The following is a 15,144-nucleotide window of genomic DNA, read 5'->3' on the forward strand; positions in this document are numbered from 1 at the left end:
TTGCCCAGTCAGAAAACAATCTTCCTTTAATGGCTTTTGGTCCCTGAGATTGACTCTCTTCCTGCAGTTCACCTCAAAGATGTCGGTTAAAAACAAATAGCCCTTTTCCTGGAAGGAGCTGAATGCCCTTTGGAGGTTAGGGAGGATACTCAGTACCAGGCAAGGTCAGGTCCTAAACTTCTGCCTACAAAAGAAGGTCCCAGTGGTGGAGGTAGTATGGGTTCTTCAAATAGATGCTCACAGCCACCTTGCAGAGCCACTGCCCTCTGTGGCTGGGATAAGCTAGCTGAAAGGGAACCCACCGTCTGATTTAACAAAAGCAACTGGAAGCCAGCAAAGTATCAAAACACTCAGAAATTGGAGGAGGGAAGGAACAAGTGATAATGGCCAATGAAAGCTATAAACCAGCTGATTATGGAACAAGACTACTTGGCTCAGAGATGCTTTACTGTTTCCTCCACTTACAGTTGCCTTCCAAAGTGGATTTTCGTACTCCCTAAATGCCCTAGTATTTTGCTCCTTCCCTTTCTTTGCGTGACTCACAGCATTGTCATAAATCACATTATGCCTGTATGATTTAACAAAAAAAAAAAAAAAGAGAAAAACTTCACAAGAAGGGAAAAATAATCATAATTCTATAATGTTATCTTATATCACAGAAAACTGTGTACATTTTTTCCCCATACAGGACATACTTCAAATAAAATAATTTTAACACCAATAATGATAATGTTCCTTCTTCCCGACAGAAGTAGAATTGTTTTTTCACCCCCGTTTGGTACATAAATATAAGAAAATAGTCTTTGAATATTTACATCCAGGTGTTTCAAATGTTATTTCTTGACATATTTAATTCTCATTTTCTCTCCAGCCGCGGGCATTCTTTCCAAATTTATATACTAATCTGCGACCATCCACACGCTCCAAGATTTCTCTTTTATAATAATATCTGTTAAAAGAAAAGCATAAAAAAGATTTAAGACTAAATTCTTTTACAGTCCCAGAAGACCACTGTCAAATTGGGAATTCCAAAGCTATCTGAAAAGTCTTTGTTTTCTTTTGATATAAATTACACCTATGATTAATCTCTCTGAAAGTTAGGGAAGAAAAAATCATTGTGCCTTCTTTTTATTATTTTTACTTTACATTATCTTATTAATTTGAATTTCACCTTTTTCAAAGTATAAAGTATTGCTGTATTTATTACACACTCTCATGAGATTTCTTTCCTTTTTTTTTTTTTTTTAAATCTAAATAAACCAGCACCTGACAACAGACTAGGAAAGAATCTAAGCTTCCATTTTAAAATACATTTTGAACATCCATAGATTATGGGGAATTCTGAAAATGTTAAAGCAAAAGACAAAGAAAATCCTAACAGAGGATTTGTAAACCAATTTTAAGATAATAGGTAGGGGGATGCCTAAGTTATAAACTGCTGAAAACAAAAACAAGAACAAAAAAACAAGCTCTCTGCAATTTAAGCATTCCCAGTTCAGTCATATGTGAACTTCAGCTTACTATAGCCATATTTCCTTCCTATGGTCAACTACTTTTATTGGTTATTTGTGTGGACAGAAAAAGAAAATATATTTATAAAATATATTGTAAATATTATATATGTAGTATAGTATACAGAAAAAGGAGGAAAAAGAGAAGACAAAGAAGAATGTAATGTTGTTACAAACTGTAAATTAGTGGGAGAGACTTGGTTGTTGCAAAAACAAATTACAATTCAATTTAAAAAGTCAAACAGCTTCTCCCTTCAGGTAGTTTCTTTACGTGCCCCAGCTTTCTATGGCATCTTCTCAGCTCACCTCATAGCCCGGCTGAGTTTCTCATAAGTCATGCTGCTGTTGTTTTTCTTCTTCCCCCAGAGCTGAGCCACAGCTTCGGATTTTAAAAATCTGAAGACGCCTTCTGACCGGTCTTCCCACTTGATTAATCCTGGGTTTTTCTCAGGATTGAGAAGAATATCTCGAATAAATTCCCAGAGATGAGTTCCTCGAGGGTCTGAAAGAGGAAGGGGACAGGAGGAAGGATTTTAAGGAGCTCTCCAGGCTATGGTCTTCCTCATGCCATTTAATCACAGCATGTCATCTACAGACAATGACCACGCGGTGGGGACGGGCCATAGCTCCTGGAGCACAGGATCACCACCTCGGAGATATACAGGTAGTAACGCTGACAGCCTTTACACTGAGGCTGGAGGTAAATGTCAGCTTTTGGCGGTCTGAGCCCCATGGCAGGCAGGAGGATGGAAGCCCCAGCAACCAGGGGAAGCAGAATACAAACCACCCACCGCTTCCTCCTGCCTTTGCACTGCTTATGCCCTGAAGAGAACACATTTAAGTCTTCCCCTCATCTCGCTTGCCCATTTTGCTGATATTCTTTTACAGCATGGCATATAACCTGCTATTGTCATGCAGTACGTGAAAGAGCCAGGATAACTGTAAAGTGGGCACTGAAGCTCCAGGCATTTAAAACAGACAGGGAGAAGGCAAAGGAAATGAAATGCTGTTCCACATCAACAAGTATTTGGTGTCAAGTATCTTACATAGACTTCAAGTAGTAAGAAAGTTTACAGTGGTTAGAGGGATAGTGACAAAACTAGCTAGCCAAAATTGTATGGGAAAACAGCATAATAAAGTTCGACTGCAATAGCAGAAAAGACAAAAAGATTTCCAAATTCAATACGTAGGCCTCCCAGGTTAAGCACAAATCTACCCCACAGTATTGTAGAGATGGCACTAGAAAGCCCATGTCAAAAAGAAGAATTAAATAAACCCAATTAGTGAGACATTGTAGTTTATGAATGAAGAATAACAAACACGGTGACTACATGGACCAGAAAAATAGCAGTCCTTTGGTCTGCCTTCAAACCCATGCAAAGGTTTAAACCAAATTTAGAAAGAGACAACCTCGTCAAAGATTTGACAGTAAAGAGAAACTGGTTTACAGGCTAACATGGGTAGAGTTCAGTCAACTAATCCCGTGTTTTTCTTTGGAACGGTAATTGTTTTGTAGAACCAACAAAATGTGGTGGATCTAGTCTATCTGGACATCAATAATATACATGATAGATTGTGATATGAAGCACCACCAAAGAAACTGGAAATGTAGGGGATTAGCTCTACATGGCAAGGTGACCTTCTGTGCATGCCAAGGCTGTCAAGGGGTTCTTCTCAGGGCTGTCTTTGGAACAGTCCTATCTAATCCTTTCATTAGCAACCCTGATAAACAAACAAACGCACAAAACAAAAAGCCTGCATGCAGATAAAAGTTCAGGCGTTCTGAATGGACAAAGTCACAGAGCAGGGTAAGAAGAGGAGTCACGAGGAGACAGAATCTGGAGACTGCACTGAAACAGAATGAAATTGAATACTGCAACACATAGCAGAGGACCAACATTAACGTGTTCTATTATAAATACAGAAAAACAGGATGCAAGAGACATACACAAGATATTTTCAGCATAAAAATCCCAGTAAAACGCATTAACAGAACTGTGTACAGAAATCACAACTATGTTAATCTGTCTTCAGATTGAGGTTGAATCAAAACTAGCATTAAAAGAGGATGAGGCGAATGGGAAGACTGCCATAACAGAAGAACAGGTGGCAGGAATTGTGGGAGGGGGCATGTGTTTGCTCGTGATGCTGTGCATGAGAAACTCTGGGAGGAGATGCTGAACGGGGTCTCTGGCACTGCTCCATATTTTTTTTACTCCATTTCACCAGCCCAGCTCAACACAGTGCAGAGGAAACTGAACTCTGGTTGTTTCCCCGTAAGCCCTCACTGATAAAAACATTTTGAACACTGCAACATTACTGTGTCAAAAATAATGTAAGCAAACAGCACCAGCAACAGTCAGATCCTTGAAGGATTCAATCACAGTAACCATCTAACCAGTTCTGCTTTCAAAATGAACTCAGAATGCTTCCTTTTCCCTCCCAAAGGGGATTTACTCTTAATGTGTTTTTTTTTCCTTCAATCAAACAACATTTATGACTATGGACATTATAACCATTATAACCATGGACTTACTGTGCTTCTTGGTGTGGGACTTTGGGGTATGATCTTGTGTTTTTTTCACATCTGAAGAATCTGCAGAGAAGGAAAATGAAGCCTATTTGTAAATTTGATTAAAGGTTTTCCATTGACTAGCAGGTTGAAAGAAATAAAACCACAAAAAAGAATGAATATCTCTTTTAAAGATAATCACTTTTCAGAAGGCAATCTAAGGGAGGAGGAAAGGGGGGGAGTGTTGTTTTCTGTACTGTATGGTAATCAGCACACTTCACAAAGAGACCATTGATGAATAAAGAATGAATGCAGAGGTAAACATTTGGCTTTTGAAACCTAAATTAGATTAACAAATACCTCACCCCATGCTATGTGTGAGAGAGAGAAAAATAAGAGGATCACGTCTATAAAAGGAATCCTGAATTGTCCCATTATGTCTCAGTCTTTGCAGAAGCATGTATCTTTGGGGGCTTATTTGTTTCTGACGAGATGATCTAATGCGAAATGTATGCGCCGGTACCAGTGCACAGAACACCCACCTGACTAAAGCATAATGACCTGGCAAAGCGCGGGTGTCTGGGGGGGAGAAGGGGGGGAGCGGGTCTGCGCTGGTAGGAGGTTTTGGCAGCTGGACGTGCATATATTGTTCCGTGGCTCCGAGCCACAGAAACAAGCCATTTCTCATCGATGGTACTTTATCACCTGCAGCCAGCCCGAGGAGGAATCAGATTTCTGGCACAAGTGTTTCTTCAGAAACGAAGAAAAAGAAAAGTTCCGCCTGTTCCTCGCTGTCACCCGCCTGGCACCCCGCACGTTCAACCCTCCCGGCCTCGATCTGCCACAGCCTGACTGCCGTTGCCGCTCACAAAGAGCTTTCACCTGATCCTGTGGGATCATCCCAAGAGGGAGCCCCTCCTGTGTTTGCTTTTCGGCGTGCTTCGTGCCCGAATTCCATAAAGCAAAGCTTAAGGTCCCACGCATGTTTTCCCAGCTTCTATGAATGCACGATTATCATACTTTTCATGGAAACCGGGCATTTGCATGTGCAAATGACTCACAGGAAATATTCATTTGCATAGAAACTTGTCGGATTTGCACAAGCAACTGCAATAACTGCATGTGAAAAGGTAGATGCAAAGCTATTCACACACTCGCTTTATTCATACATAACTGGATACATCAACTGAGCAGGTCAGAGAGGATAAGTCTAACCTCCGCTGTTCTGAGCCTGACATAATTACGGTCCTTGACCCCCTCGCAGCAAATGCGCTCTGAGTCATTTTGCCTTCCCACTCTCAAAGAGCAGGAACCAGCCTGAGCCTCACTCAGCTTGGGGGGAAAAAGTAAAATGAGGCTTATTTCACTGCCTTTCCTCAGATTACGATTCCCCCGATGTTATTAAAAGCCTGTGGGAACTCCCAGTGAGGACAGCAGGACCAGGCTCTTTATTTGCCCTCTTATTTAAATACTTCTCATTTTAAGATCCCACAGTTCACTCGCGAATGTTTGTTATGCTCTGTTTAGCCGGAGATTTATTCTTGGAAATTCAGCTGCCTTCTGCCTTGCTGGTGATTTATTCTGGATTTCAGCTGTGTAAATAGCCTCCTGCTCTGCCTCCGCTCTTACATGGAGACCGGTTTCAAACATGCCATGTTAGGAGGCCGAGGCCTGACAGATGAAAAGAGTTACGATGCAGTTTCAACAAAGCTGTCTTGCAAAACTTGTGACAAAAGGTTGCAGGGTATTTGCATATGATTCAGGAATGAGCCATTTCTTTACGGGATATACAAATTTAGTTTTTACAGGAGGCTGTGCCCTTGGCGTGCCACCCTAGCTTTAGGCTCAAGCAGTCAGCGGGTAAACACTCTGCGCCAGGAGCTTGACAGGTCCCCAGTCCCGCCAGAGAGCTCCGAAATCCTGGCAGCCATCTTATGAGAGTGGGTGGAGGCGATGGAGAAAACAAACAGAGTGGGTTTTTTGGGGGGGTTGATTTTTTTTTTCTTTTTTTCTTTGTAAGGCTTGGTGGTTTTCTTTTTCAGGTTAAGTTTTCTCTCTTTGGTTTTATTTATTGCCAAGTGCATTAGTTTAAACTTTATGTCCCCATGGCAGGCCTGGCTGTGCTGGGAGGCCAGGACACAGCGAACACACAGGCACAGGGGCTGCCCCTGCTGCCTGCATGCAGCCCGCGGTGCCTTGCAGAGGCAGTGCCTGCGAGGCTGCATCCTCAGCTGCACGCTCTCCCTCCTCACCGTCCTGTGATTTCCACTACTTTATCCTCCAGGACTATGTGCTCGAATGCCTCCTAAGAGGGACTTGCCTTTCCTCGCCCTGTTCTCACTCCCCCACGATCTCTGCTTCCCTCTTTTCCTACTGCCTCCCTCACTCACCTCCATCCCCACTGCCTGCCCCAGGACATCGCCTGCAGAGCACCCCGACGCGTGTGCCCTGCCCGCGCTTTCACCGGGCACTACATCAAATGGGTTTGCTCTTTCCCTTGCCCTTTAGCAGGCAGATTGTATCTCCGCTGTGGCCTCGTGGGAGCACTGTGGAGGGATGAAAACAGTACACGGTGTCTGCCCGGGGACAGGCACGAAGCTGTTCTCAGCAGAAACAGGTTGAGCTGGGAGCTATCGGGAAGCCCTTCTGCTGGTGCAGGTGGGTAGGCGGCTCTGTGCCTGCTCTGCTGTGCCCATGGGCTGCCCCTCAACCTGGCTCCGAACCTGGTCACCTACTCGACATGCATCCCCAGCTCCGTAGGCAACTGCAGCCACTCCCAGGGTGAATATGACTCGTATTTGCCCTTATTCAGCTACCCCACGGAAAAGCGTGACTGAGCTGGAACATCTTGTCTCTCTGATACTAACATCTTCCCCTTTGACTCAGTCACTTTAAAAGATATATGGAGGTTGAAGATTGTTTGATCTTCTTTGTCTTGAGAGAGGGAAGACAGAAGCACTTCTTTAAAGCAACTATTGTAATAATGATAGCTAAAAGAGTTGTCAGAATCAGTACTGCTTGGTATAAAATGACTGGAGGCTCAGATTCAATCCTGCAACAGAAGACCACGGAAACTATTATACGTCGGTAGCTCTGGGACAAGCGACAAACAACGATATAATTACAAGTTCCTTACCAGGAGGCTGGTGACTAGGTGTCGTCATGGAGATCTGAGCACGACAGAATGTTTTACTGTCCAATAGCTCTGGGAATTAAAAAGAAGACATTTAAAGTAATATCTTCTGACAACAGTAAAGTTGCCTCAGAAATGCATGAAGTACTGTGATGTTAGTTACCTACTGTGCTACCATAGCCACTGTCATACAGGTAATTCTCTTCTTTCCAGGACACCATTAATGATGGATCTGAAGGTAAAGGACAACAAGGAAAATCACATCTCTAAAAGAACGTCTTTCAGCGTAGGGGTAAATCTGAGCACTGACAGACAGAAGGGTGAAAAATGTAAGAGAAAAAAAAAAAAAAAAGAATAGCGAAGGGAACTGAGAAGTGAAGGGGCTAAGTGGGAAATTGTTTCCTTTCACTCAAGTTATGGATAGGATTTTGCATACTCAGGCAAATATACTTACACAAAGTGCTGACTTTTAATAATAATGCAGCAGGCTTTTCCTTTTCCTGGCTAAGATATCATTTATGCCTGCCCTTGAAGGAATTTTCCTATGCCAGATCAACTGTAATTCTACCCAATCCAGTCCTGAAGTCTCAGCCCCTGGTGATTATGACAGTGCTTTGGTGTCATGGAAATGAAAGTGCTCCCAAATATCTAGTAGAACAGGAGAATGCTTGTAATGACTATTTATTTCTATAATTGTAGAACTCGAAAGTCCCCTCTGAGACAGAGCTTCATGTGTAAGCACATAGTCAGAAACATCAAAGCATAATCCTAGATGTAGGGCCATTTTATTTCAGGCATGTCAAGTCCCCATCCTTAACCTAAAAGCCACCTTTATGATTAAAGAGGAATACTTTTTATTGACCTTCTGGTCAGATGGATCAATATAAACAGAACAGAAGTATTGTCTTTATAACCTGTATAGTGAGCAGGAAATTAGTATTTTTACAGTGCATTTTTGAGGTTAGAAACTTAAAAAAGTTCTTTTTCTTTTAAGTCCAGATTCAGAAAGGATGAAATGTAACGTTCAAATCTGGGGTTTACTTCTTCTTTTCATGTTCATATACATGAAATTAAAAAAAAAAAAAAAAGAGTTATAGCTAAATCATCATGGTTGGCTGAGTTACCACTTATGACATAGGAATTTAGCAGGCATGCTAAGTAATAGCTGCATGTTTGGGCACCCAGAGCTTGTGTTCCTACAATAGCACACACCCTTTGCTTGTTTGGACACCTGATCTGCCCAATGTTGCCTCTGAAAACAGGCCTTAGCCAGCCGGAACATGGGCAAACAGCTTGTCTTCACGTTTCAGCCTTTTTTAGTACCCAAGTGGCAGGCTTCCCCTCCTAACTGCCAGCCCTGTCCACACCAGTCCACACTGCCCCACCACCAGGCACGGCAGACAGCACAACGAGTCAGTCCTGGGCTTTGACCTTTCCAGGACGTGCAGCAGAGGTACTTTGCTCAGCCCTGTATATCTCTAGTGCGAAGGGAGACTAACATTATACCAGGATCTCATAAATCAGGACTTAAAGGATTACTATATTTTTCTTATATGGAAAGCATCAAGGCTGCTGCATGCACGCCACCCGTACCACATGGGCATAGGCAGGGAAGGGGCTGCAGATTGCAGTGCTTGCTCGCTGCAAGGAGAAGGTGAAGTGTCCCTGACTGGAGAGGCTGGGCTCCTGTGGATTACCTAAATGTATTGGCTGGCAGTATTTGTTGGAGTCCTCACATGCTACAATCTGTATTTGTTCCCCCAGGAGGTATTAAAACACAGCTCATGAACACATCCACACACAATGAGGCTGGGACCAGTGGGACAGGGAGTGTTCAGATATGGACAGGGGTGTTCTCGGAAAGGAACTGGCAAAATAATTGTGCCCAAAGAGCACTGAGCCAAGCTGAAGCTCTTTTCTTGGTGAAGCAAAGTCCTGGCAGGAAACAGATCTATCTATGAACACACCGGAAAAGAGACTGCCATGTGAAAAATTGGTCAAAGACTTGGTCAAACTAAAATACTACCTGAATTTCAGTGTCACTGAAACTCGAAGAAATTGAAATGTAACATTTTTTTTACTCAGAACTGTTTGGTTTGGAAATTTCTTCATGTTTCAAAGCATTAACATCACAACAAATATTTTTTCTCTTTAAACAAACAAACAAACAAACACGACAATACTGTGATAAGAATTGTTTTGAAATCTGCTGAATGAAGCAAATAATGAAGTTATCTATACAGCTGTGTTTGCTGACTACTGCAAACTGTACTAACTCTGAACATTACTATAGACTGCTGATATTGTAGAAGTCTAGAAAAGTGGCCACATGCAAAGATATGGTGATACTATTGAAGCTTCAACAAGTGGACATTGACTGATATTTGTGTTACTTCTTTTATTCTGCATGAAACACTTTCCACTGCAATTAAACCTGTTTTGATTTTACTGAAATGGACAAGTTCCCCTTTTTGCCACTATCCAACAGCTACTCACCTGTTTGTTCTGTCTTGACAATGACATTATGTGGTTGGTACATGTCACTTCCACACTGACCTGCAAGAAAGCATACAGCAGATATGAAAGCTGTATGAGAGCGAGCACGGAAGAATCAAAGATACAGCTCCAAGCACGAACTGCTTCAGTTGAGCCAGAGAGCTAATTTTGGTGTGGGGTACATACCCTTTCCCCTGGTCCTTCTGCCTTATGTCACGTAAAAGTGATATAGTAATAGAGTCAACTAGGTATAAGTATAGCAAACACAGCAAATGAGTTTTGCCAGGTAGGCTTCAGGATAACATAAGAGGCTTCTGAAGATCCCAGAATTCAGACAACTGTACGTGCATCTCTGTCCCCGTGTAGCCTAACATCTATTTACCGTTCCATTTTAGGTGCTGAAGGTTGCTGTAGAGCAGCTGCCCTGCTGTCCCAGCTGCCTGAGTGAATTCCTGCAGACTCATGCTGCACAGATGTTCCCCGTTGATATCAAATTCTTGGAAGGGTATGCAGTTGGCATCCAGTTGGTTGGTATCAAGGAGATGCTGCAACCACTCCCAGACCTGAAACTTGGTCCAGTACTGCGGGTGTATTTCGTGCCACTGGGTTCCATAGAAACTGCTGGACACTGGAAAAGAAAACGGGTATTAAACATCTCTGTTAGCATCATGGGATTATGCTGAAGATGGGAAAGGTATACAACTAAATTTCATGCCCTGGAAGTCCATAGATTTAGATTCTTTTTTCAGTCCTTAACACTAGCTCAGTAGCTATTACTGGAAAAAATAATTAAATTTGTTTTTGGTCTCAGTTTTCCAATTTAAAGTGGGAATTATTACTTTACACCTCTCTTGAGAAGTTGAGTGAGTAGGAAAGAATTTAATAATGTTGGCTAAATACACCAGTATTTATTTCTTCAGTGTATGATACCTTGCAAAAGTACTGTCACAAAGGTGTGTTGATCTGTGTGTAGGAAAAGTGTTTTAGTGCATCAAAAAATGAAGAAAAAAACTTCTAAAATCTACATAAGGTACAGTGGAAATTTTGTTTGTACAAGGACTGAATATGAACTGTGTGTTTCAGCCAAAGAACAGTAAAATAACAAGGCACTCTTATATTGTTCCAAAGTACAAATCTATCAGTATGGCTTGCAGCTTCATGGCAGAGCCGGACTTCTAACAAATGCATGTTATCTTTGTAGTCGGGTAAGATGATTTCTGAATATAATTGCAAAACTCATTTTTAATTAAGGGAACAGCCTAATTTTCTTTTTAGGATGCCTGAATCTTTTCTTAGCCTATCTTTCAAACTGCTCAGTTGTATGTCGCTGCATGACAATAATTTATGTGTTCAAATGAAAGAAAAAGTATGTAGGGACAGGATAATTACATAAGATAAGATAAGATGTAAGATATACAAAGGCAGGACTGCCTTGATCTGGCCTCACAGAAGGGTTGGCAAAAGGAGTTCAGTGCAATTTATTCTTTGGGAAACGAGGACAGTAGAGTATGCCAGGCAGAGACAGCAGCATGATAAAATGCTCACAAGAGCAAGAAGGTGCATTTAAGGATGAGGGAATGACAAATTGCAGAGGCGGCTGAATTATGGGAAAAAGAAAGACTGCCGTGGCCTAGCTCTGCAGTAGCCCCACTCCAGGACATCTTCTCTTTGCGGCACTGATCTGTTCCTTCACAGTCTCCTCCAAGAAGATCACTCACACAGCTCTGAGAAATACCGACAACAGAGGGTATGGCTAGAAGACCACAAGCAACAGAACTGGCATGTTTTAGGAAATCACTTCACCTCAGGGAGACCTCGGGACTCTTCGGTTGAGATACAGTGAATAGTGCTAGCTCATGTGTGAACATAAAAACCCTCAGAGTTGCTTAGGTTCCAACATTGGCCAACAAGGTCTGCGTCAGTAGCTTAGAGAGAGTTTGCAAGACTGTTGCTCATCCTGCTATTGAAGGATTTGGGAAATGAGTGCAGAAATGATTAAGACTCTGATATGTCGGAGAATAAAGATTTGAAGGAGCCAACAAATATTCCCTGAAAAGGAGGTTGATTTTATTCCCATCACTTTCAGAGGCCTCTAGACTCCTAATGTAAGTGGAGGGTCTTTAGTGAGAGGAAGAAGTAGCTTGGTAAAAGGACTGTACAGGCCGGTGTGTTTAGTTTCCTGTGACTCTAAAACACATGTTAATTCTGAGAATTCACTCGGATCTGGGATTCACTACACACTGAGATCCCTGAACATGAACCCATCACCTTCACAAAATCCAGTGCAAACTGAAACTCAGGACTTTTTCTATGAACCTGTTACAGGCAGGCTGGTACATTTAATAAGCATACACTTACGTATTCCTGGGTATTTAGAAATTACACATTTAAAAAAAAAAACAACAAGTGTTTCACTGAATGGGAACTTTCATTGTAAGTTTTGTTGTAGCTTCCTATGGTTCAGAAGGACAACTGCAGTATGTGTTTGCTTGGATTTTAAGGTTTACCTATCGATTGAAAAACACTATTTTGAATGATGAAAATAATTTTAAAATTATGTCAAATACTGTATATTGATCTATATGTCTATGTCTATATTTTCATACTGAGAATATATATCTGTATAGATATATTGAAAAAAAACAGTAAAATAAATTTCACCCTGAGTCACACCTTGTAAGTTAATTTAGGTGCAAAAGTCATCACTAGCTGTTAGGCATTAGAAGGCATATATGGGATTAAAGAGATGGTTCTGTGCATAACAAAGAAGTTCTCAGATCACAAGCTATCTAGTGCCCTAATGCCAGTCTAATCAGATAGCTATCTAGTAATTTGAGCTGAAAAAGTAAATACTGTAAGGGAGCAAAAAGACTACTCCCCTGCAAAGCCGGAGGGATGATTAGTACTGAAAAGTAATGTTGGTTCAGAGAGGGCATGAGGGGTAAATATAAGAGAAAAAGAAATCTGGACTGAGGAGAGGGAACTTTTGGCACTTTCATCATCTCTACATTCATCTTTAAAAAAAGGAGCAGTAATGAAATGAACCATTAACTGGTCATATTCAGAAACTTCAGTGTTGCAGGTTCAGCTTTTACAAATAAAGTAACAAATATAAATTTTCCTACCAGAAGTGAAACTCCAGTAAATTAGTATCACTGAAAAATAATACTTGCGCATATTTAAAGGTATAACAGTCTCTTCCACCCCGATCATCCTCCTGTCCCCTCTATCCTCCCTATCCTCCCCCCCCTAAAAAAAAAGGCATAGCTCAGAGCTGTTGAATTCCTCCTACCATTGCATGTGGAATATCCGTCTGTCCAGGAAGGCTGCTGGTGGAGTAGGTTGCTGCTGGAATTGATACTCATTCTGCCAGCTCCTTCCAAAATCATGATCTGTAAGTGAATCGAACAGCTTGCTTAGTGAGCAGTGTCTAGTCCAAAAGGTAAATGGCAAAAAAAAAAAAAAATCCACTGAAGGTGAAGTGAGCAGGCCAATTCTATTTGTAGAAGATACAATTGAAATCAAGAACATGTTGCCACAACCCCTTTTCAGCTGCCACAAAATCTCCTTATGATAAACATTACCATGTTTGATTTGCATATGCAAGAAGCAAGTTTCTACAGCTGCCCATCCATAAATGAATAATCCGTAATCAGAAATGAAGCCGAATGAAAAGACAGGGCTCCTGACAGAGCAATACAGGAAAACTGCCAAGCTTTGAGAAGTGAAATACAAAGTTGTTTGACTATTTTTTTTTTCACTTAAAGAGAAATTTGGTTTAAATATGGTTTTCTTTTTTTCTTTTTATTTTCTTTTAGGAAATAGAAAAGAGTTTTCAATATTTTTTAATTTTGCAAATTAAACTATACAGTTGACAACAATTAATGTTTAGAAACTCCTTCACACAGAGGGACCAGTATGTCAATCCTACAAGGAGGTAACATTACAAGGAATATCTTCTTGACTGACCCAGTTTATTATCTGATCCATGTCAGCAGTGCCCCTAATCCATTCTCAATGACAGATGTCACATTTCACACATCTCAAACCACCAAAAAATTGTACCGTCAAAGATCTTGTAAAGGAGAAAAACTTGACAAAACCTTTCCTTTCTACTTATGTTAGCTTTAGTAACATGAGTAAAGCTGTCCTTAATTTTGGTTAGACATTTTTGTGCAAAACCATTTATATGGTATTTTAGAAAAATTTCACATTTATCGTACACTGAATCGTTTCAGTGAATGTATACAAAATTCCCCAATTGCAGGTATTCTTGACATTTCTTATTAGCTTTCAATGGTTTAAAGTTGCCAAGTTTAAAAATATACATTATAACCATACAGTACAGACATTTTCCAAGAGTTTAGGAAACTAATTTGTTAAATATTATAAAGGTTTCGGATCATTACTTTTATATAAGTACACAGAAAACAAATCATTGTTCAAAAATCTTCTAAATCGAAAGCGACGGAGTCTGTAAAAATGAAACTTTAGACCTTAAGAGAGCGTTTGAATGCAGCTGGACTTAACGTTGGAATTAAAAAGAGGTTGAAATAAAAAATGGACTTGTGAAAGTTAAAGATGGTGGTCTTGGCCTTTTACCCATCAAGGCTGATTTGATCAAGGCTAATTAGAAAACTCCCATTGAGAGCACAGCCAGAACCCCACAAGCTCATACCAACAACATTTTTGGTAGAAAAAAAAGAAGTCATTAGGAACAGTTACAGCCTTGGTTTTAAAGAACTGCCTGGAAAAGGTATGGGTTGGCATATTCCTCCATCATTTTCAGTACATTATGCAATTCTTAAAAGTTACAAATACACATTTTAAGGAGAGTCTTTCTCTTTCTCTTCCCCCCACCCCTCTACATATATATATATATATTTAGAAAGAGGGAGAGAGAGGTTGTTGAGAATTACTTAAAAATCCAAAGCCTTAGGAATTACGCCACAGGGAATGGTCCTTTATGGTATAACCTAGTTCAGTGCCTTTTTTGTAGCTATACAGAATGGCAAAATCAAGCCGTGGATGTTTTAACAATCGCTTTTCACTCCAGCAAATCTGGAATTCAGTATCCATCAGCTGGGAGAATTTCATTTCTCATAGCAGATATGTGGGGGTACAAAATGTCAGCAATGAAGTGATACCCATAGTCACTCTATGGCCAAATAAGTGACGATGGCAATATCAGTCAATCAGCTTATGCGAGTTAGAAGAGAAGATATTTTTTTAGCCCCATGTTAAAGCTACGTGACTTGATATTTTAAGGGAAAAAGTGCTAGGAAGCATTTCAGTTTCTTACACTGATTATAAAGATGATCAGGATAAAACAAGAATGTAGTTTATCTCATATAGTTGATATAGAAAAGCTCTTAAAAAGTAATGTGTGTTTGACAGTCAATATACACCTCTGAGCAGGCATAGTCTGAATGATATATCAAATTATTTCTTTCATTAACTTGTTTTTTAATTATTTAAGATGTAATGATGTT

General features: G+C 40.6%; 1 protein-coding gene across 2 annotated transcripts; it reads right to left on the minus strand.

Moving 5' to 3' along the window:
- Positions 1-849: 849 nt before the first annotated feature.
- Positions 850-13,041, minus strand: EHF (ETS homologous factor; the record flags this gene model as incomplete). Of its 2 annotated transcripts, XM_084288453.1 has the most annotated exons (8): positions 850-949; positions 1,818-2,013; positions 4,048-4,107; positions 7,160-7,228; positions 7,320-7,388; positions 9,653-9,712; positions 10,035-10,280; positions 12,945-13,041. In XM_084288453.1, 8 exons carry the CDS (start codon positions 13,039-13,041, stop codon positions 850-852), a joined length of 897 nt encoding a protein of 298 aa, XP_084144579.1. The 2 variants fall into 2 exon arrangements, with proteins under 2 accessions (XP_084144579.1, XP_084144580.1); XM_084288454.1 differs by lacking the exon at positions 7,160-7,228.
- Between the last annotated feature and the right edge of the window lie 2,103 nt (positions 13,042-15,144).

This window comes from Netta rufina (genome assembly GCF_964035555.1).
Source record: "Netta rufina genome assembly, chromosome: 5".
Taxonomy (NCBI): domain Eukaryota; kingdom Metazoa; phylum Chordata; class Aves; order Anseriformes; family Anatidae; genus Netta; species Netta rufina.